This window comes from Acanthaster planci, linkage group LG05 (assembly GCF_054643075.1).
Source record: "Acanthaster planci isolate LZ-2023a linkage group LG05, COTS_SCS, whole genome shotgun sequence".
In the NCBI taxonomy this organism is placed as follows: Eukaryota; Metazoa; Echinodermata; class Asteroidea; order Valvatida; family Acanthasteridae; genus Acanthaster; species Acanthaster planci.
Genome location: NC_141781.1, coordinates 2,635,466 through 2,659,812, shown reverse-complemented (window position 1 = coordinate 2,659,812; position 24,347 = coordinate 2,635,466). Strand labels below are relative to the sequence as shown.

The following is a 24,347-nucleotide window of genomic DNA, read 5'->3' as shown; positions in this document are numbered from 1 at the left end:
AATTCCTACCTGTGCCTTGGAGATATGGGGATTTCTGTCACTGTGTTGGCTCCAAATCATGTTATATGTGTGACAAGATGAATTCAAAGGTTCCTTTTGAAACACGAAATGCCCTTTTGAATCTTTTCTCAGAGTTGGTATTGAGCATAAATTCTAGCCAACCCGTATTCTTGACCAACCGTCGACAAGACCGGGGTCTTTTATGTAACATTTTCCCTGGAAAAGAGAAGTAGCAGGACATGTGAACATACAATTAGAACTCTCCTTGTTGCAATTAATTTGAGTAGTACTGATTGTTGCAAGAGAAAGTGTCTTCTCGCAATGAGAATATGTTGCAATATCATTCTTTCTTGGTCCGCCATGTTTTAATTTTGCATTAAGGTCAACAGAAAACCGGCATTTGAAGCAACTGCCGAACTTCTGCCGCTTTTATGTCGATCGCAATTAATTGAATTAGACACAGCAGAAGTTCGACTTTTGAAGCGGGCCCTAGCTGGACAAGCGGGGCTAGTACTATCCTAGCAATACTTGTAGTTTGGTGCTTGAAGTTAAGTACAAATTATTACTGTGACCAGGAAATAGAGAGAGAAAACTCCCCGATATAGACTTCTTTTGCCATTGCAAATAAACTTTTGAAATTTGGATACATTGTTCCATTATCCATGCAAAGTTTGTAATCTTATTCTCCTCCGTCCAAAACATCAGTGTTCAAAGACTCGGTACGAATTTGGCTAAGACTGGCCAACAAAATGTTGACTTGTATTGGAAAACTAAGTTCATAAGTAACAAAATGTCCTATTTCATCACAGTGAGTGATCGTGAAATCTCATAAAATACGCTTTTGTACAAATGCCATAATAAAAACGATTCAAACGAAACACACAATCTTGTATAAAACAACCGGGCTGGTTATTCCCAAAATAGCTCCAGAAAAATCAAGGGCAATGACTGCACATATAGATTTAGGACACACGGCGTAATGCAAGCAACTGCGCAAGCATTAAATTTGATGTCATGAGATCATAGCAAGCACCGTCAAAACATGAATATTCAATTTCCTATACCTCAGTGCACAAAGTTTTAAGGATGTAGATTACCAGCGACACATTGCGGCGACGATCACAGGGTACAAAGGGGAATCGTGGTTGTGAAACAGATTGTGCATAGCAAGCGTTCGCTGCGCTCTGGATATAGACTTACCAGGCATGCCAGAAAGCGATATTTGGCTAGATGTTACACCCGGGAAGTTCAAACTCCTGTGTCCTTCGTCTATGGTTTATGGACCTCTAGTTTTAATAAATCAGAGCCTTAAAATGCAGGAGAATGCACTTACGGTGCAATCTGATGTGTGCTGTATCCTACATGTGTTAGAAAAAATATATATAATTACGGCCTCATCAATGAAAAAATCAGTTTAAAAGCAAACCATGGGAGATGTGTGTAAGATAATCGGGCTTATGACAAATAATGATTCGAAGTTGCATAATGATGCATGATTTCAAGTTTCTTGGTCGATTTCAAGAACAAACGTGGTGTGTAAAGGACGCATGCACAGTTCATACAAATGCACTTGCATAACATGCAGCACTGGCATTTGCTCTCGGATGCAACAGGTCGATTCTATGGTGGACTGGATTGCCCGTTGCCCAGATGTATTCTTCATTTTGTGAATTAAAGAGTCCTATTTCGTTGACCGTAACAGTTTGGACTGAGAGCTCATCTTTAAAAAATTGTCTTTATAACGGGAGGAGGTGGAGCTGCTCATTAATATTCACTACCAATAATAACAGACTTAACTTACTCATTTACGTGACTCTATCCTCCCCATGCCAACCCAAAACCAACCCTGATCAACCCAAACCAAGCCAAGCCAAGAAAAGCCAACCCAAATTTCATTTTCCAAATTGGGGTAAGGATGTGCCTATACGTACTCTCCAAATGTGTGGAAATGAAGCAAGTATTTCAGTATACAAAAACATAAACTTTAGCAAAGTCCCTTACTGGACACTGTCGCCTAATCAATAACAGTTTCTGGTTTCCCTTTGGTCTGAATTCTCCAATTTGTACTGCTCAATACGGTAGCTTAGAAATGACCTCTTTTGTTTGAAGATCGCCATCATCGACTCACACCATGGGCTTTAGTTTTAAAAAGACCAAAGCCACAGAACAGTATAAATTTGTACACTTAACACTATGGATTAAAATGTTAATTAAAACATCGTCTACAAAGCTAGCAAAAGGAATATTTACAGAGATTCGTGAAAAACGCAAATGAATAACTGCATTAGTCACCTTGAACATAAAAGTACAACATAAAAGGACATTTGTTGTTGCTAGCAATTTCTGGGTGCTCTATACCCTAGCACAAAACTCGCTATTTTGTCATCTGTTTGATTAGGCAGCCTTTACTTTCGTTTCTTTTCCATTGCTGCCTGCATCAGCCAGTCGCTGACCACCTTTTCAATGGCCTGAAGAGGGCAAAAGAAAAATGGAAACAAATCAATTCTTCAAGCATGTAATCCAAAGGTGCAACAACAGATTACCCGAAAGGGAGGAGAAAAAAACAATTTTTTTCTTCCCTTTTTGTTTCAGATGCTCGCGTGTATACTGGGAATGGCTCAAAAAACAGACCATAATACAGAAAATTGAGCTGGACCAGAAGAAGGCGCTATTTTCTTATTTCCATGACCGGAAATTGTCTTTTAGGATTGTGGTTATTTGCCGCCCACTGCCACTCAGCAGGACAGTTAACAAGAGCAGCATTTTTCTTTTTCGGATTCGTTATTTTCCCCCTTTCAATGTGAAAGCCTTTACCAAGATTTTATATTGGTAGCTCAAGTGTGCATGTGATGCTACAAAACAGTGCAAGAACACATTACTAATTAAACACTGATTAGGTGCCCATTCACCTTTTTGTAGATCTTCAATGACCTTTGCTATATTGCCATTGCTAAACTGGACCTAAATGCGTCATCCCACAGAATGTTGAGATAAGGTAGCACGTCAGACAAAATTAAGTCGCAGATTATTACGTGTAATTTCTGTTTTTACAACAATTAACTTAAGGAACATGTTTTGCTCGTGATTAGTATGTTGGTATGCCCCCCCCCGTATTAGAATGAGCCACTGAGTGGTTCTTACCATTCTGCCCGCCTTCAATGCGGGGGTGTCGTTCGGGTTACTGGGTGGCATGTCTTCGCAATGAGATGTACCCTTCATGAAAATGGACTTGAGGTCCTCTGGCAGATCTTTTAAGACGCTTAGGGCGTGCCACGGATCGATGGTACCTACAAAATATGTAAGCAAATTGAAGATGGGTGGAAAGATGATGGTTAACGTTTAATGTGTTATTTCAATGCTGCCAATTCGTTAGCATTGTTTTAGTATTCGTTCGCTGTTTAGGTTGCTTGCCTTTCTTGTTCCTGTTGGGTACTTGATCATTTTCCTCCCTTACGTAACTACACTGCATGCCCATCCTTTGTTCTGAGATCAAGAGTGATAAACCTGTGTCCAAATTACTTGGCTGCAGCTTGAAATTACCCACGAGTCTCTGGTAGTGGCTGTGGCCAGCTCCCGTTGAGTCACGTGTAAGTTCAATCCGCAGCCAAGTGATTCAGACACAGCCTAGCTTCTGTTTAGGAACTAACTCTGCCTTTTTACCACTGTCTTCCACTTCAGGCTCTTACACGCATGCTGAATGCTGCTATATTTTGCACAATTTTGTTTTATTCGCCCATAGCTTTGATGTCTGACAAGATATCAATCTACACTTATATGTACTTTTACCACAACGTTAATAACTGCTATTTCAGCACCCAAACAGGATTCGAAGTCCATGAGAGTAGTTCAGGAAAAGCTGACATCCATCAGTTTCAAAGCGGAGGTAGCATTGCACTTTTTGAATTTTGCCTAAATCTGATCCTGGATCATTGATGCCTGAAGCCGAGCAAGAAGCTAAGGAATTGCTTGCTAACGGGCCAAGACAAATCCGTGTCTCTGACCACTGAGCAAGGAAAGGCGTGTGAGTTCACAGTCTCATAGCTTGGCAATTCATAAAGGCTTCTTCCCTGCACTCAGCAACTGTAACATTCAGGGGAAAATGCCTTAAGATTACGTAACGTCCACGTTGCCATTATTTTTCTGAAGTTGGTCTTTGTTTTAGACGCAATGAAATGTTCGTCATGGTAAGCGTTATCAAAGTTACGTAAAATAGTCAAATCGTTTTGCATGGAAGAAAGATTGGATTTTCGATTACTAAGTTTCAACAAAGAGCTTGCTCTATGGTTTCAATGGAGAAATAAGTATTCTTTCGAAAAAAAGCAAAATTACCTTGATCTACCTTCATTTGGAGTAAATCACTTAAGACACATATCAGATCCAATTGAACCCAAAAAGGCTATTGGATTGAGATCGGATTCACTGATTTGCTCCCACGCTATAGAGCCCGCCAAGCCATTGCTGCGACGGTATCAGACTCGCGCACAAGCGTCACGCTGGCGTTTCAGCTCAACTCACCGTCAACGAAGACCACCCTGGATCCCCTGGGATGGTCTGCTCCGTAGTAAGCGTTCGTAAAGTTCACCTGTTCCACCACGTCGGCAGCTGGGATGTTGTAAGCCCCCTTGCACCAGGCGAAGTAGAAGTCCAAATCGACTTGGGGCAGGAACATACATGTTGTATTGTTGTCACAAGTCTGATCTGTAATTTCACCAAAAAAAATATGAAGATCGAAGATTCAAAAGAAAAAATGCTTCCAAGTGCTTCCAAAACGTGTCAGACAGAGGAACCAGTTACATCTTTGTTATAACGGGTTCTTTTGTGAAATTGGTTTCGATTGAAAGCAAACAGTCCTTGTGTCAACAACATTAATTTTTCTTTATCATATTACGGAATGATACATATCACATGCCATGTAACATTTCGACGGATGAAAACGTGAAAACAGTAGTCCCTTGTTTACAATAGTGGATTTCACCAACAAAACACGAAACAAACGTGCGCGCATTACATCGCTTGGGGTCACAGTGTTCAGTTAAAATATTTTTCTTGATTTCAATTCGTTAATGCTTCATATTTCTCACCTATAATAATCAAGAGAAGATCATGTGGAATGTGATTCATTCATCGCTGAAAGATAATGACCTACTGTTTGAATCAAAACTTCTAAAGACAGCGTTCTGAGGAAAGAGAGAGAGAGGGGGGAAAATGCCAAACTTACAATATCCAAACTGGGTACAGGTCTGGTAATACCACTGTCGAGCCATCGAATAAGGATCAAAGGTGGTGTCTTGCAGTTGCTCGAGAAAATCTTTAAAGGACACATCCGCACAAGTGCTGGTCTGAAAAGGAAAAGAGTAGGTTTTATCTAATCCAATGGTGATTCTTTGCTGGAACAGCTTGTCTCGCGAAAGTTACACAGGACGTTCCTATGCATTACCTCTTTGGAAGCGGGTATGCTGGGGAAAAGATTCCTGGTTGTTTCTGTGTATTCTAAGAACACTGTCAGATTAAACTCTTACCCTGAACAAATCAGCCAGAGCTTGATAGGGATCTGGAAGCATCAGCTGTTTACACATATAGCTGATACTTGACGCATTGCCTTCCACTCTATTATATTGTGCCACGCGCATGAATCCTCCTTGGAGAATGGCAGCGAAGAGCTTGAAGTCGTTGGGCTCCGTCAAGTCCTGGCAAGTGTTGAAATCTTTTTGGATTTGAGCGAGTTGACCAGCCTTCCACATTTGCTCCATTTTAGCGAAGGCCTGTTTGATGCTAGCCACGCACTACAACAAACAAAGCCCAGGAGGTTGTAAAGTCCTCTAATCCTCCATAATCGAAAGTATACGTAGTTATATAAACGGCTGCTTGTGTCATATTAAATCTGCCAAAGTATTTGTGAGATTAAAAGGAAAAAAGGAGTAAAGTACGGTTATTCCTATCCGTTGGCTTTTGAGGACATATAAAAAATCCTGCGTTGCAATGCACTCAGATTAGAGGAAACAACATCGAGCGTAAAAGTCAATCCAGTCTACCTTCGTTAAGTCACATGTGTAACCAAATATCAGCTGTAGAAGGCAAGACGGCGATTTGATAAATCGTCATTTGGGAGAAGATTTTAGCACATGGGGTTTGGCCATGTATTATATGTTTCTGTATTAAATCTCACGCTGGGCAATTTTTCACCGCGCATGGATCAATTTCCCCATTTTTTTGTTCAAAAAGCCGGTTAAGATATTTGAATTTGAGGTCAAAAACCAATCCAAGCGGCAAATATTGTTAGTAAGTACCTGTGTAGAACCAAAGACAATCGGATCTGCAAAGCTGGCGGCTACCACGTCATTGTACCCCTCGAAGTTGGCCTGAGCGCGCACTGGAGCAGACGACGCAACAGAGCCATACACCAAGTGCGGGTACTGAAAAAAAAGAAACAATCTGACGAATTGGTGAAGCTGTTCAACGTAAAAGGACAATCAACGAACGACATAATCTACGGCAAACGACAGAGGCTTATGACTGTCGAGCACAAGGAAGAGTCAGGGGTGTAGGCTGGTTTGGCCGCGGGGAGAGTGAGATTTTCAAGAAAGCGGAAATCCAACTTCCAGCATTTAAAACGAGGAAGGCAAGCGCGCACATTAAAAGCTGAATGCCCCAGGTAGGCCTACATGTATTTGCCATCTTAATTTTCGCTCATCTTGTATCGGAAACCGACGTACTTGAACGTACTGTGGTTGGGTTTAAAAAATGAAATATGAACACCTCAAGCGGAACTCCCTTCTGTTGGCGGGGGGGGGTGCGTCTGCACCTCCCCCCAGCCTACGCCCTTGAAGATAGTGGTAATAAAACGTGATGGAGGGGTGGTTTCCTCAAGGGGGCGCACTGTACCTTGAGTCTGAACCAAGCAGACAAGGCGCCTGCGTAAGATCCTCCGAACACAATCCATGTGTTGTCACCGGACATGCCCAACATCTTTTCGGCGAAGACGCGAAACACGGACAAATCGGCGAGTCTGCACGGGACAAAATAAGATTGTGTTATTTCTTAGGAACCTCTCCTTCCAGGCTCAGACGTTTCTTACCTGGGGCAGGTCGACCTTTCAGTGTAACAAGCTGTTTCGTTTGCAGAAGAAAGTTATCCGAAAATACCAAAACCGGGTTATCTCTCTCACACAACTCCAGTATTTGTGGGGCATGGAGTACTTAAAATAAACGACCTTTTCAATTTAAACTTGGGTAAATACAAGTATGGTCTTTAACCGGGCAATTTCAATGACTGTTTTAGGACTATTTCCTAAGTACATTATCTCATGTAACTAGATGTGCATGGAAGGCCGAGTATTATGTTAATCATATCCGTAAATATACTTCTGTCTCCAAAAGTAGTCTTGTCGTTTGATGTGTGTCCTTTTGAAAAGGCCTTAACACGGATATGACAAGACTCTCAACACTAAAATACCCGAAAACTAAAAAACCTACCTTATCAATTTGTATAATGAAAACCAGATCATGTAATCATGTCAATCTACTTCTAGTCTTTAATTAAAAGTTCTGGTCTTAACTGATTGCTTATCTGCCTTACTGTTGCCTTTCCTGCCAGCTAGTGCATCATATTGCATTGTCTCATGTCTCTTGTGGTTCTTGTCCAGTCTGAATCATTGTTTGTGTAATTAGGAAATCCAAAAGCACAGTGCTTCTTCCTCTCTACATGTTGGTAATAATTCAGAACAATTATCAAATACAATTGTCGTGTACAATTATCGAACTTAATAACACTCCCCTTTTCATTAATATTGGCAGCAAATTTCATTATGTATGCATGATATTGATGTATTTGGGATTTGGTATATCGCCAACATGAAATCAAAAAGAGGAAACCAGCTCCCAACTCCTCTCTTTCTCTCTTTCCCTGGCTTCACTGCTAGACCTGGGGAAGTCAACATTTAGGCTTACCTTCAGCAATATGGTCAAGTATCATAATCAGCTTTACTTACTGTTGCTGGCTTGACAGATACTGTAATTCGCTCAGTAACAGTCCTTCCTTAGTGGTGCTGTTACCATAGAAACGGTGCTCAAGGCCAAGGATAAGGGCGCCGTGAGCTTTAGCCATCTCAGCGTGGTGACCTGTAAAAATGGTTCATGTCATTATGGCTTTTCTTTTATAACAGCTGCATTTTTCTTATCCAGCGGTTGCATTTTATGTGAATTGTTAAAAAGCCATGGAAGAGTGACCCAAATGTGACCTTACATTGCGACCGCTGTTTAAGAGGATGTTGGATGATTTTTTTTTCTCGTGGTCTAATAATTGTTGTTGTTTGCTGATATCCTACCATTTGCAACCTCCGCCAGTGACAAGGGTGCTTCCTCCCCTTCGTACAAGAAGACAGGATGGCTGGGTGACTTCCAGTATTTGTCAACGATCCAGTAAAGCTGGTTGAAGTGCTTGTTGACCAGAGGGTCAAAGTGGTCCATGGGCTGAGTCAGGTACCCATGACGGGCCTGAGGGTCATTGTCGAGGTTATACTTGTGAAGATCAGCAACATCGACACTGTTCCACAGTCGTCTCTTGTGAAGCTCCGACATCCTTGGGCCTATAATGAAGAGGGACACACTTCTCTACAAATCATGAAGCAGGTTAAGGGGCATTGGGTTGGCGTAGTGGTTCTTCCCTCGCCTTTTACCTCTGCGGTCTGGGTTCGATTTCTGACTCGGTCCAGAATATTCCCCTGGGTTTTCCTCCCGCTTCTAAAACTGTAACTGCTTCTCATTTCAATGTGCCTGAGTCTTCAAGTATATGAACTGGATGCATGTCTTGGAAAAGGAAGAAGCTAAACCCTACTGACAAAGAGGCCATGTAGGTATAAAAGATGACTCTGTGGGCAGTGGTGTATCCAGCTTGGGGATGGGTGTAGGGGGAAATTCGCTCCCCCGGGCTTTCTTTTAAACCAAGACTACTTAACACAAGAGTAGTAAAGAAAATAATCGGTATATCTATTTAGCAAATATTAGCAAAATCCTAAGAAACCAACACCAGCAAATAAAAGCGAAGGATTTTGGCACCGTGAATGACGCTTTTGATTCTTATTTCTACCCCCAAATCATGATGAATCAGCCTGGAGCCGCATTTGCTCTTTCATTTGCCCCTCTGACTGAATACGTTGCTGCCTGTGAATTTTTGTCCGTCGGATCCGAATACTCCCAATACAAGTGTGCAATGTAATTGAAGGGCTTTCGGGCTTGTTCTCTACGACTTTCTTTGAGAACTAAGAGGAAAGATTCCGTTTCCTCCAGTCGCTGAATTTTCGTAGTTCCTTGTTTCATAGTGAAAAATTACAGGTGAGCATTCTTTTAGCTCTTACTCAACCGAAACAAAACGAAACAAAAACCACCGCCCGCCCAGTTGCTCTTCGTTTAGTTCGCATCATACGGAGATGAAACGGACAGACATTACCATACGGTGACAGTGCGCCTGTCTGGATGCTGAAGCACACAGCAACACACACTACAGCAAGCACTGTTGCCTCCATTGTAACAAATCGATGGAGAAACGCAGCTGATGATATAAATCGGAGGACTGCCAAAGCTTGTGTTGCTGTCAGTCTGGTCTCTCCTGCACTGTTCTAATATCCACATCGGGAGGCTCGCCTACACTGTCATGCCAGCTCTAGTGAGGTGTGAACAGGAAACAGTCAGGCCCACGTGAGTCGTCTTCACTCAGTCACAAGACCGGTTCTGTATAGTCACGAGTATGTAAATTAACCAGCCTAAAGTTGGTTATCATTGTACATCAGGGTAGATTGCAAGAGGGAAGAAATACAACAGCGAGAATTTCTACGCATGCAGAGAACGACGCTCCATAGCGCAGTGGAGTGACCATATGTGTGGCCTTGTCCCCGTTCGACCTAATGAGCACTGAACCGTTACCTCAACGAGTGGTTCCTGTAAACAAATCAAATCATACGATGGCGGAAGTGAACCTGGAAAACGGTCGGGAAAAGTGCGGTATAAAAATGAAGGTACGAAACTTAAGAACACCGATGGAAGGAAATAATTACCGCAAAATGGATTATTCAAGCAGAACTATAATGAGAAGAATAAAACCACATCACTTGAAACCCCCATCTTCACGAATTGACTTCATTACACTAGATTTGAAGTTAATTTCTACTTCATTCTTACATTCAACGATTGGAGATGCCGTCCTCCTACCATTTCAGAACCAAACCTCCCCGTCCCCCTTTTATACCACTTTGGCGTCTTGAGATGAGGCCAAAAAGGCGTCTGTGCTCAACGTCAAATTGCGCAAATGAAGAAACCACATCAGCAAGTACAAGTACAGAAGTACCCTCTCTTCGGTTGAAAAGAGCCACCTTGGTTGAGAATGTTCATTTTTTTGGTAGCGATGCGATCATAAAGCGTGCATTTCATAGTTGTTTATGAACTAGGGAAGTGCAGTTCCTACCAAAAGAGCGGCGTTACTAGGAAAGTTGCACTCTCTGTCCGTCCATCTTGGGGGTCATTAGAGCATTTTAATTGTAGCCCGTTGGCTGGAAAGCTTGGAAGGCTGGAAGGCTTATATTCTGAAAAATGTGGCAAAATGGTCCCCAAACTGCTCTATTTTGCACTGGAGTTTCAATTTCAAAATGGCGACGGGTTCCAAGACTATTTTTAGAAATGATATCACAATCATCTTTGGATGAGAACATCTACAAACTTCATTGGTTAAGCCACAAAAATTGGAGTGAAATTGAAGAGAAAACTTGAGGAGAAAAACTTTAATTTTGATTAATTTTGATGTGTGCTCTCAAACCTTTTTTTGGCTTGACTGAATTTATGTGAGGATATTTTGTGACTGCTGCCTATTGCAGCTTGTCTACTGGTCTGCATCGTTAGATTCAAGGTAGTTGTGCACTTACATTTACTAATTTATCTAGTAATATAGCATCGATTATTGACGAAGGCCAAAAACATGGAACCTTGGCTCAGTATGTCATGGTAAAGCCACAGGAGAGCCGATAAACCTTCTCAGCAACTAAGCCGAGACACTGTAATACAAGTAGAAACTATTCAAAGGCCGGCTATTACTTTAGAAAAGAGCGGCCAGGGATCAGCTTTTAATTTGCTTTTTGCAGTGAAGCGCCAGTAATTAAATAAAGCCGTTCACTTGACTCGTGGGACCCTCAACTGCAATTTTGATGAACAACATGTTAGACACAATCGGAGGTCATGCTATATATAGCATCAACATTACAAGTGCAGATCTCTGTAAAGGGAGACTCGTCTTGCTAGGGATATATTACTTTGGTTGCTACGGGTATTTTACTTTTTGGCCGTGCACAGCAAAATAGGAAGCATGTGACTTGCGCTTGCAGACTGTCCATATACCCGAATCTGTGGGTGAGGTGTTATAGTATTCATTAAAAGAGTCAATAGAAGTGTGAAAGTGGTCGATGCAACTGCATGCATGACAGAAAGACGTGGACATCCGAGTCGTGTTATTCACCGCTGCAGCCCAGATAGCCTTGTGTTCAAACGTCCCTGAATGGAACAGATTAGCGTCAAAAATGGGGAAGAAAAACTACCTCTCGATCTTCAAAACATGATTTTGCCAGTTCTCGTGTAAGTTTGTCCAGACCTTCCTCTGAGCATCTGACAAAAGCATAATATACACTTAGTATGCACCGTTTGCTCCATTATTACACTTAAATAATTTAAGCCAAAAGCTTTTAGTAAGCACTTTAGTAGCGCTGAAATTGTCACAGTTCACAAAATGCACCATCTATTGAAGCACGTGTGATCCATCCCATTCAAAAATAACAGCACTCTAAGGCAGGTGCTAAAAAATTGGCTGCAGTCATTTGATAGCTGTAGACCACATACTGTCTGGCTGCCTTTTCCACAAAGCCTAAAAGTCTGCACTTTGATAGGCGCAATTGCCTCTAAAAAATCAGTCGTACATGAAAACAGTGTTTTTGTCTCTGCATCGATCTTACGGGGAAAAATGAAAATGATTACGCCTCTTAAAAACGGCAGGTTTTTCGTGCTATGTACCGTGCTGTTTACAGCCGCTTACGTCATGGAAAACGACTGCAGCCAAAGACGTAACTACGACCCAGATTGAGGCAAGTAGGATAATACCTGCTACACTCGTATCAACCAACTGTTGAACTGGACTGAAGCACAGGATAGATGCAGCTGCATGGGCGGAGAGCTAATGGTTTCCCGGTCACAGGCAGAAAATGATTTCATCAAGAGTTTGATTGAAGACAACGGGGAGGACCACTGGATCGATTGCCATGACATGAAGACCGAGGGGCAGTGGGTCTGCGGTGGCAACAGTATGCAGATTTATAGGAATTGGGTACCCAACGAACCTGACCACTATGGAATACATCCTCATTGTGCAAGGATTGTCTCGTCCTTACCAGCTTGCATGCGGACTTCATTTTCAAGCCGACAGCAAGAGTTATTCGTACAAGCAGACGACGTTATAGTGCTGAATTTGTCAACGACTGACCTCGTAAAATACCAAAGCGTAGAAGCATAAATAAATTTCGGGAGGATCTAAACACGACACCACGAACAACACACAATCTTCCTCCATCAGCAGGAGTTTTAGATAACGGTAAATCTCAGAAGAGTATAAAAAGTGGATTTTATGTGAGCCTTTCTAATAACAATCATAATCGAAATTGTAAAATTTTTCACTAATTTCGTCAATCAATTTTTAATAGAAAATAAGTTTTCTGAGACAAAAACTCTAGCAACAATTAAAGATTCATCCTATAATGCATTGATTTCAGGCATTTATTTTGAATCCTCCGGAAAAAACTTTTAATAATCAGGTTTTTTGAATCATCACAAAATCGTATGGGCGGATACAACGGTGCACGAAAATTCAACCCGTTTTTATTACCAAAATGGTATATCCAACTCGAGGGAGACGATTGTTTGTTAGATTGTACCCGTTTCGTTAGTACTGATACCATTTCAAAAGGAAGAATCGTTAAATTAGTAACATTTCCTGGCTCATCACTTTCGTTGCTGTGAACACTGACCAGTGCGGTACAGAGACGTCGAAGTCGTCACGTCCGTCCCTGCACATGTACATGAACATGTCACGCGTACATGTGTAACCATATAACATGACTGCACTTGACCCGTGACTCGCCGCTACAAGAATGTCACTCAAAAGTCTGTCCGTACAAGAGTATGGTGAAAGGGTATCCTCTTTTTTTTTTCAAAAGTTTGACAAAGTAACAACTCTTGACTCTAAGAATAAAGTTTTATTTGTTCATAATTTTTATTAGATGAATTATGTGACGTATTTTAATTTTTTTATTACTTATTTATTTCACAATCTTTTAAACAGGATACACAATCAGCTCAGAGGCTGTTTACGTCACGGTCCTATGCAGTACAAAGAAAATGGACAATGAAGAGGGTAGAAAATGTTACAATTAAGAATAAAAGGCAATAGCACAAAATATTTTTTAAAAACTAATTAGAAATAAAGTTTCTTATACATAATTTAAAACCATCAAAAGAGGACGCATTCTTGACTTTAACTGGTAAATTGTTCCATAATAAAAAGCCCCAGATTAGCTGAGAGATTGCCTTTTCCATCACAAAATGTCTGGTTTCATATAATTTGCGCAAAAATTTGGTTCAAGTTCAAACTCATTTTACAAACTTTTTATCCGGTGGATTTCTGGTTTTTGGTGCAATCGATTAAGACATGCAGTCTTCTGGTTTATAACCAGGAAAACTCATTTTTAATAGCTACTGATCAAATTTGACAACACTCGATTTTTTTTCAATTTTGATTTTTCTTTATTTTCTTGAGGCAGGGCACAAAATCAGTGCTACTGAAAAATAAAACGGTTAATGTAATTTGGATTTGTCATAAAATTTTCATTATTTATACTCCGTTTCCTGGAAATCCATAAACAAAGATGACGTCTCATTTTGCAATCAGAGCATATGCTATGCTGTTGTTAAGTGCAAACTTGAGCACGCGCACTTTGGTAATGAGCGCCATGAACAAACGTGTCAGGTGAATGGAAGGACTTGCCTTGTAGTCGATCTTTCTATGCTGTCTGAAAGTGTCCAATCGGCGACGTTGATTTTCAGTTGCAGTCTTGGCGACTTCTATCATCCCGCTTGATGGGTCACGTGGTGTGCGAGTTTCTAGTCAGCATCAATACCTGCTCAGTTCAATGTCCCAAGGAGCCCAGATGTGTCTCTTTCAACGTCTTTCACGAAGCTAAAAAGAAAATCTTCCAACTGAATTAAGTAAGGCGCTTCGATGTGAACCAGGAAGAATTTCAAGTATTCAAATGATGAAGCATCTGTGTATCTTCGGAGAGCAATAGACTTATAATAAGTAAATCTCTGAATGCAATTTAACAGGAAGTATCAAAAGAATTACACGTACATACATTTTGTATAGGCCTATGCCTAAATGTACACTTTATACTACCGTTAAAACCATTGCCGTTGGAATGCTGGCTGTAATGTCAGTCACACGTTTCCTTTAAATATCTTGACACACTTTCACCTGGGCCATACCACGAGCCACTGATGAAGACATGTTTATTGTTTATAAGCATTTGCCGTCATTGGAGTGGGCGGCCTCAGTATGATCATTTTACCCTGTCGGTGTAAATGTTTCTCTTTACTCACTATTTTGATATTCATATAAGTTTTCATACTTTCCGAATTTTATTGAATGTTCCGAGCGTCATCAGTGATGTAGTTGAGCCGACGTCATCTGACCCCTAGTCCATAAAGCTTCTAGCCTGAGTCGCGCGAGTTTATTTTGTTTGGGTCCCTCTCAAGTGTGAGTCCCAGCTGTCAAGTGCGAGCCCAATACGATTCCAATCGTGGAGTTTTGGTTACAAGTGGTTACACACAATTATTTGTACAGTTTTGAAAATTTCAAGTAGAAGAATTCAAGTGTATCACCATGTGGCCAAATTAAACGACGAAGCTCATTACATCAGCTCAAGCATTTTTGGCAAAAGAAGTGAACTTCATCCGATTGATTTTTTTTCAGATATTATGTTTTGTTTAGAAAGTGAAAAGTGTAGCGGCGTAAAGCTTGCGAAGACACTTGTTTTGCAAACACGCCTAACCTAAGGGCGTGCTCTCCGAGGTCATTCGGGAAGGTCTGCTTAATGTACAATTAGTCCACCCATTACCTTGAATATTTTAAGCCGTTTGGCTTTATTTATTGCCTGCTGCATTTCACTTGCTTTTTAACGACAACAAACTCAAGCTATTAGACACAGATGAGTCCGTCCGTATGCTGTCGTCTGAAGATTGTTGTTTGTCTCCAACAATACAGTTGTTCAAGACACTGCTAACAACAAACTGGCATTTATAAGTGTTCCTGCTCCTCCGAAAACGTACTGAAATCATGGCTCTGAAAAACGAATACTTTTCGCGTTATGCTATGAGCTATTTTGTGTCAGTTACGTTATTGCAAATAGCTGCAGCTCCCAAAGTATCTGCGGGCTAGGCTGGAGCAAGTGGGGTGACACCTGCTACGCTCGCACTGACGAACCGTTGAGCTGGACTGAAGCGAGGGAGAGATGCAGCAAGATGGGCGGAGAGATTATGGCTCCTCGGTCACAGGCAGAAAATGAATTAGTCAGGAGATTGATTGAAGGCAGCCAAGAGGACCACTGGATCGACTGCAATGACATGAAGACGGAGAGGCAGTGGGTTTGCGGCGGCGACAGCATGCAGACTTACAGGAATTGGACATTATACGAGCCCAACTACAGTGGAAGCGGTCCTCACTGTGCAAGAATGATTCCAACGGGTGTATGGAGAGACTACTCTTGCAGTGGTTTTTACTACGCTGTCTGTAAGTATCACATCGGCGAGGTTGATTTTCAAATGCGGTCGTGGCGACTTCTGTCATCTTGCTTGATGGGTCACGTGATTTGCGAGTTTTCGGTTCCAAGCATCAACGGCTGCGCAGTGAAGTGTTCCAAGAAGTCCGGTTGTCAGTCTTTCAACGTGCTTCATCAAGGTGATAAGAGAATCTGCCAGTTGAATGACGCAAAGCGATTCGATGTAAACAAAGAGGAATTCGTTCAAATGACCAAACCTCTGAGCATCTACGGTGAACAATTAACGTCACTCCGTGAGTAATAATACGTCTTACTAAGACACTACGTACTAAGATACGGTACTAACAAAGGGAATAAGATAGCATGTACATTTGTTACACTGTGGAATTACAATGTACTTTTTATTCACATGTTGGCTGTAGAATAGTTCCAAAAATTTGCAGATATGTATATGTGCCATAAAATCTTCAATGTATGTTTCGAATATATTTCTGCGGCAATGACCAAGTAAGAAGGCCAAACATTAGCGACACTTGTGGTAAGGTGCTGTCGACGGTGATAACTGAAGACAACTTTACATTAATCTACACCTCTGTTTCATTTCTGGAGTTTGTGTTAAGATAGTTGCTTGACCGAGACACTCTTACGTCACTGGGAAACGCCCATCCATTTTGAACGGTTGGAGACGTTATCCTCTGAAAGCTGAATGGGGCGGAGCTGGGACCGTAGGGTGGCAGTGTAAAGCTGACGGCTTTACGGTCATCTCAGGAAGTGACGTATTCCAGACCTATTTTAATAGCACAAATGACCGGTAACTATGTATCGCCTGTTGAATTATGCGCCCGAAAGAGTTCGTTGTCAAAAAAAAAATAAAATAAAACAGAGATGTACGCGAGGAAAAGAAGCGACACGTTCGCCAATGTTAAGATTAATGCAAGCTACACTGTACATGGAAATGAACCGATCAGTGAGTGTGGTTATGAATAAGCATCGATAAAAGCCATGAAAAACTATTTTGCTTTTGGAAAACTATCAATGTTTGTGCCAACTTTGACCCCCTTTTCGTCAGAATCGTCAAGTCAGAGAATTTTAAGCATCTCTAATATCAGCCACTACGCAGTGGGTATCAACATTTCTTTTTTAGTTCTACCAAAAGAATGGCAAACCTTCCTTGCAATGGACGCAAAGAAGAAAAAAGAAGACAAACATCTTTCCATTAATTAAGTCATTTAAAGCATACTTATATTCTGCCCCTTGGCAGCAACGTTATTTACAGATTCGTATTGTTACCTTTTGGGTGTTACAAACCAACAAATGATATATACCAGAAATGAAAAATAACATCATAATCAAAACACCAGGAGGTTGTCTATATAAACTGGCCAAACGAAGCAAGAGCTGAATTATATAATGTCACATCGGTAGGCGGTTTTTTTAGAACCGATTTAAGTGTAAAATAGCATTTAAAGCTTTGAATTTTCCCACTATTTAGCAACTAAAAAATTCAACATGCAACGGTATATTCCTTGCAAGAAATGAAAGGGTTGTGCACTTGATTTTCGTGTTAAATAAAATCATGAAGTGCCTTCAGTAATTTGAAAATATGCAAATGAAATGCAATCCTTCTTGGTAGATGGGTTTTGGTTTGAGAAACCTAATCCCCAGTAAGTCTGTTTACAATGACTTGCAATGAAAGTAAGAATGCTTTCTCGATTTGATTGGATTTATTTCATCTAATGTCTTGATTTTAATAGCAAACTGAACTTTGTTCAAGTATTTAGATTAAAATCAGTGTTTTCTTGCAGCAGATGTCAATGTCCGTTTGGAAATTTGTTTACTACGGGCGTTTCACAAGAGGGTGCCACCAAGAGTTTGCAAAAGAGTTTGGCGCGAAATCTGTCGACCCAATGCGCGTTTGGAAAGGGTCCACAAATTTTGCGCGCTGTGATTGGCCAACGCGCTGCAAACTCTTGGAGGCACACTATTGTGAATCGCCAGTGTTGTTGATGTTGATGTTGATGTACAATTACAAGCACTTTTCGGGGGTTTTTCCAGAGACCCCTTTTCATTTCTCTCCTATAAGAGTGCAGAGTAATTTTGCCATTTCAACCAAAATTTTTGGCAAGCACCAAAACAGAGGCCAAATATTTTTCACAATGATAATACCTCTGGATATCCTTTTTAAAAACTTCTTATCCTTAATCCAGTCTGCCGTTAAGCTCCAGAAACAATTAACATAATTACAGTTGCAAAAAAGGTGGATAAGGTTTTCCTCTTCCTTTTTACAGAAGGTACAGACATTGGTATCCAACTTATGAATTTTACATAAAAACGAGTTAGTACCAATGATTCTGTTGAGAAAGGTACTGTTTCAGCCTCTCCGCAATACAGGCAGAGGCAATTTTGTATAAGGTATTCAGCAAGGTGATAGGTCGCCAATTTTTCAAAAACTGGCAGGGTTATACCCTTTCGGCAACAAAGTAATCACTGGGTCGCCGAAAGCTGACCAGACTTATACGCAAAATTCAAAGACCTTAAAAAAACCACTGTAAAGCATCGCTAAAAGACTTGTAAAATTGGTAACCAAATCCGTCAGAGCCAGGAGATTTTCCATTTTTACAACCATTAAATGCTTTAGTAATTTCTTCATAAATTAATGGACCTTCAATGCTATCCCGTACATCTTTGGTAAGGATATTTCTCCTTGCCTCAACAAAAATTGGCGTTAAGTCAAACTAACTCGACATTGATCTCACGAAAAGAATAAAACTTCACTCCGAGTCAAAGTACAATTGTCCTCTTTAACAATGCGACAATATTAACAAAATTGCGTTTCTCCAGATTAAGAAAATACTTTGAAGGCTTTTCCCCCTGCTCCATCCATCGTGTCTTGGACCTGATTAAAACACCCTCCATTTTAACCTGACGCAAGCTAAGAAGCTCCACCTGTTTAATATTGAGAGCTTCCACGGCCTCAAGATTTCCTTCCCACACTTTATTATGCGAATCAGAAATTTTGCTCTCAAGTTCACGCTCGGCTTTACAAGCTTCTTTCTTTTTCCAAGCAGCAAAAGAGATAGTCTTAGAACGAATTTGTAAAAGAAGCATTTAAAAGAAAAGCTGTTCATTGATTGTGAACTGAATATCTCTGGGGTGAAATTTTTTAGGTTATCAGGTTGGTAAGGAAAAGCTGCATAATCCTTCACCACTTCGCGTATAGTAGGTTTAACTAGTCCCGCATAAGCGGGATCAGAAAGCAAAGAATTGTTGAATTTCCAATAATCAATAATTAACCAAACCAAACCAAATTAATTAATAATTACTTCTTTCCTTATTATTAAAATCAAGATACATATCTCCTAAGGAATGACCCGACCTTTAACTAGGCTTAATATCGCAGCTAATCAACTTGGAATTCCAAATTACTGATAAAATCCGAAACATGGTCATAAAAGGCAGGCTCATCGTTGTTAGGCCCATATAAATTAAAGAGTTTTATACAAAACTCAGCAATCTCAATATCAAGGGCCAATAAATTACCGTTGTCATCTGTCTTCGATTTATGTACTTTATACTCAAAGTTATAGTTATAAACAAAATTGCCACTCCTCTGGAGTTACTTGCCTACGAACTGAAAAAAAAAAAGTCGAGACCACATTCACTTCTGACACGGGCCTCCGTCTTGTCGTTGAGATGCACATCTTGTAGACAACAGATAGAGAAATTCTTATTTTTCAAAAAGTGAAACATATCCCTGCGTTTTTCATAATTACCAAATCCTCTGCAATTCATCGAAGCTATCGATAATTACTAGCAGCGCTTGTCATTTAAAAAAAAGGCTGGCACACACCTTGCCATTGAAATTTAATTGAAGAAAAGAAAGCAATGCAAAGAATTTTACCACATACTTGTTACTAATGACATTTCTCTGGATTTTTGTTTATTCAATCCCCATAGAATACCCTCTGAAACAACACCCACCCCAAACAAGCTAACCCATAGATCCTTAAACTCAAAACAAAAGAAATCCTTGACATCTCCCAATAACACCTTTGACTTGCAATCTACTTGGCAAGATGATGCTTGTCTCCAAAGGGGCTCCAATATTATGGTAGCGAAACAAAACGAACTCCTACTTTTAATAGCCTATACCTGAGCAACATAAGTAGCCAGTGTTCTTAGTTGAACTCATAGGGAACGCCTTTCCTCGTTCTCCATCTTCCTGCTTAGAAACTTAATTTTGTTCCCTGTTCGAAGAGGGCCTTGACCTTGTTCTTCCACCTTGCTTTTTCTTGCCAGTTTTGGGCAGTCAGATCATCAAGGACGTACAAGGCGGAGCCGTCCAAGGCTCGATGGCGTTCGCGGAGAACCTTACCTTTATCTTGGAACGAAAGCATTTTTACTATGGTTTACTGTTCTTGCCTTGACCGTCCCGATGAGCACGCTCAATTCTCGGTGGCTCACTCTAGCCAAACTCACATGCCAAGATATCCTCAATCAAAGTTATGCAATTCTCCCCCTGCTGCATCCACGCCTACGACTCTGAAGTTATTTCGACGGGAGAACCGCTCCGGGTTGTCAGAGTAGAAACGTCCAGTTTCAGGGCGCTCAAATCTTTCTCTAAATCTGCTCTGGCCTTCTGAAGATTGACGATTCTTTCGCTATTATACTCGATGGACTCAGCGAGATTCAACTCGAGCTGCTTTTGGCCATTGAAAATCTTGGCCAATGTTAAGCAGACAAACTCTTCAAAATTCCTAGAGTCTCTAGAGTCTACCTCTTCTATTTACCGTCCGAGTTCATCAGAGTCGTCGCCCGGGGAATAGACCACGTTTGCAGGGGGGTGCCGTTCCACCTTTTGCCTCCCCCCACGTTGTCTCGGGGGCATTACGCTAATCGCTTGACTGGTTATCGACAATAATAAATTTGGAGCCACGTGGAGACACGTCTTGCGACTACGGTGTCATCGGTTGAAGAGGATTTTCGTTCTTTTTTCTCCAGATAATTACGTGTCTGGAAATTCAAAAGTAAGATTTTTTTTAAAGTCTGTTGATGGGAAAAATCGTTGGGATCCTGTTGTGCGGCGTCAGTTATCAGAGAGTTAGGCCTAAGAGTCATACTGTTTGAAACACAGATCATTGGTGCTGTCAGGTTTCCTCTATACGCTGTGATCTGCCAAAGTATGCTCAAAATGGATGCTTAAAGGAGCCATGCGTGAGCGTGAAGGTCTAATAGTTTTGGCGTATCTTCGGAAATATGTCTTACTGAATCGATTTTCAAAGGTAATTTCACACCACACTGTAAAATCAACGCTTACAGTTTAAACACATTTCTAGACACATTCTTTGTACCCATTTTTTGACGTTTAACCGCGACATATTTAGTGTTATGCGTTTATAACTGTGTTGAAATGTTAGGCGGATTTCAAAAAGCCAAACACGTACCCACGGTAAAGCGTTTAGCGTTTGAACACATTCCTAAACACAAATTTTTAACGAACATGTCACGAGTTAAACGTGTGGAAAAAGTAGGTAAAAAGTGTTTAAACTCTCAACAGTGAATTTTATAACATAAGGCTCCAAAATAAATTATTTCACAAAAAATAGCAGTTTGCAAGACATTTTCTTCTTGAAATAATTCCAGTCAAATGTATTTCCTATAAGAAACAAAGCTTCTCTTTTAAGTTTAAACCGCTCTTGTAAAGTCACTCTATTCAGAAAAGTGTCGTTTATTCTTCAAAATGTACATTCTTACAAAAAAAAGACACATCAAAATTGACTAGATAGACACAGAAATCGCAGTTGTGACTTATTACAACATCAAGCGCAATGAGAAACGCTCTTATTTAACAGTGAAATACACCGTTTAAGACGTTCTATGGGTTGATGTTCTATTTCAATTTTTCGATATACCGCGCTAATATTTTCTGTTTCATGCTTCAGGTGACGATAATTGATATTCATTTAAACAGAAAAACTCGTTTGATTTCATTTCTACTTTTAATGTGTCGTGTTCAATTTTATTAAAACCCCTTCGATTTATATGTTAATTGTAACGTATAATGATCATTCTTGGTCGTTGTGTTTTTCTTATTTTGTTTGCATTCAGCCAATTAACTTTCTTCTTCAAAATACTCACCACACATAATTTCCGTGGCCAAGAGATTTCGATGAGTACGCATGTACTAATTTCAAGCTTGTAAACGACATGGTCTTCATTTCGAAGAGACAGTGAACTGTGGTTCCCACATTAGCCGTTAACCTTTGCAAGTTATTTTTACACGAGGTCTTCAAGGGAAATGGCAGGACAAATCCTTCACATGGGTCACCACCGATATGCATCGTCTGCTAGAATAATTTTTCGAGCCGACGACCATTAGTCACTATTGCGCATGCGCGAATACACAAACTAAAATGCATGCACAGTCTATGGGGGCCGAACATACGTGACTGGAGAACTCTGGAACCGAGATTCAGCTTTCAACCGTACACGGTGGACAGGAGATGTCTCACCGGCGGCTGTTTCCTGATAGCAGGCCTTGAACGTTTGCAAGCAGTTAGGCTCTTAAATGTTACGTGAACGACCCTAAAAGGCAACTTAACTACACGTACGAGTCAGTCACAGTGTACTACCAAAGGAAGTAGTTTAATAATTTAAGTTAAGCCTGGTTTCCATGTCGACGTGAGAAACGCAGAGATCCACACAATCAAGACACAAACTGCAACGCAGACAAATGGAAACATGTCAGACGGAAGTGTCGCCACAAACGCAAACCAGCCCCAGACGGATCGGCAAAGTTGAGCCCAGTTCAACTTTGCCGACTGTCTGCTTTGAGTCGCTGAGTAGGCCTATACAAACACACACGCTGGCCTGACGGACGTACAACGATGTTTCTCTCGCCGGTACCACTCATTTTGTCCATTTTCTCCTTATTACTAGCACAGCCCAATCGTCAACAAAATAGCTGACCATTAAAAAACTACATCAAAATGGAGTATCAGTTTGGCTTCAAGAGGCAGCACTGCAACCTAAAAAAGGCATTTTTTGCGAATTAAATTTTCCGAGTTTGGCACGCCATTTTGGCCATGTCTTGGATGGTTTCATTTAGTTGTGTGAATCTGACTAGTTGAGTACGCTGTATGCACTTAATACATGCATCCATTAACTTCAATGTTTAAACTGTTTGGCTTCAATTATTAATCGTTGCTTTAAACTACACATGAGCAAGAAATATAAACCATCCTTTCGGCACATTCCACACACAAGACCTCGCCGCGTGCGAGCTGAAGACTGGCATATGTCTCCAACAATTCAACTGTTCAAAACGGCTGCTATACACCGTGACGTAAGTAGTCCTGCCTTTTCCTCGAAAACGTATTGAAATCATGGCTCTGAAAACACGGCAGACTTTTCTTGCTCTATGCACCGTGCTAGTTCCAGTCACATGCATCAAGGCAAATGACTGCAGTTCCCGACGTAACTGCAGCCCAGGTTGGACGAAGTGGAATGACACCTGCTACGCTCGCACTGACGAACCGTTGAGATGGACCGAATCGCGAAATAGATGCTACAAGATGGGCGGAGAGATAACGGCTCCTCGGTCACAGGCAGAAAATGGCTTTGTCAGGAGATTGATTGAAGGCAGCCAAGAGGCCTACTGGATCGACTGCAATGACATGAAGACGGAGAGAAAGTGGGTTTGCGGCGGTGACAGCATGCAGACTTACAGGAATTGGGCACCATCCGAGCCTAGCAACTGCGGACATCCTCAATGTGCAAGAATGATTCCAACGGGTAGATGGAAAGACAATCATTGCAGTAAGTCTTACTACGCTATCTGTAAGTACCAGATTGACAACGAGAATTTTCAGCTGCAGTCTTGGCGACTTCTGTCATCCTGCTTGATGGGTCACGTGATTCGCAAGTTTCCAGCTCCAAGCATCAACGGCTGTGCGGTGAAATGTTCCAAGGAGCCTGGGTGTCTCTCTTTCAACGTGCTTCGCCGAGGTAACGAGAGAATCTGCCAGTTGAATGACGCGAGGCGCTTCGATGTAAACCAGGAGGAATTCATTCAAATGACCAAACCTCTGTGCATCTACGGTGAACAGTAGAAAAAGCAACTCAATATGTAATGACATGTCTTACGATGATATTGTTACAAAAAACAAAACAAATAAGTGAAATTACCATCTACTATGAGAAAAATTGTGTCCTGCACCTTTTTAACCATTTGTGGGCTGTACAAAATTTCATTAAATTTGTGGATATGCACGTGTACCACCAAATCATTAATAGTGTTCATTTCTGCGGCAATTACACGAAACAAGAAGGCCGAACTTTAGCGACACTGGCCAATAAGCACCGACGTGTTGTTGACGGTTAACTTATGACAACTCACCAAAGTCGGCACACTTGTTTCATTCATGCAGTTGCATTACGACAGTACGTCACAGGAAAATGCCACCCGGACGTATTTACACAGTTGGAGACA

General features: G+C 41.0%; 1 protein-coding gene across 2 annotated transcripts; it reads right to left on the bottom strand.

The window, feature by feature from the left end:
• Positions 1-726: 726 nt before the first annotated feature.
• On the bottom strand, positions 727-9,869 carry LOC110987912 (thymus-specific serine protease-like). 2 transcript variants are annotated; one of them, XM_087137090.1, is made up of 10 exons: positions 9,445-9,868; positions 8,324-8,584; positions 7,988-8,117; positions 6,883-7,006; positions 6,288-6,413; positions 5,520-5,783; positions 5,219-5,339; positions 4,516-4,698; positions 3,142-3,287; positions 727-2,468 (listed from the first exon to the last, which is right to left on the bottom strand). In XM_087137090.1, exons 1-10 carry the CDS (start codon positions 9,518-9,520, stop codon positions 2,406-2,408), a joined length of 1,494 nt encoding a protein of 497 aa, XP_086993216.1. In that variant the 5' UTR covers positions 9,521-9,868; the 3' UTR covers positions 727-2,405. The 2 variants fall into 2 exon arrangements, with proteins under 2 accessions (XP_086993216.1, XP_086993217.1); XM_087137091.1 differs by lacking the exon at positions 5,520-5,783 and having other exon boundaries at positions 9,445-9,869.
• Between the last annotated feature and the right edge of the window lie 14,478 nt (positions 9,870-24,347).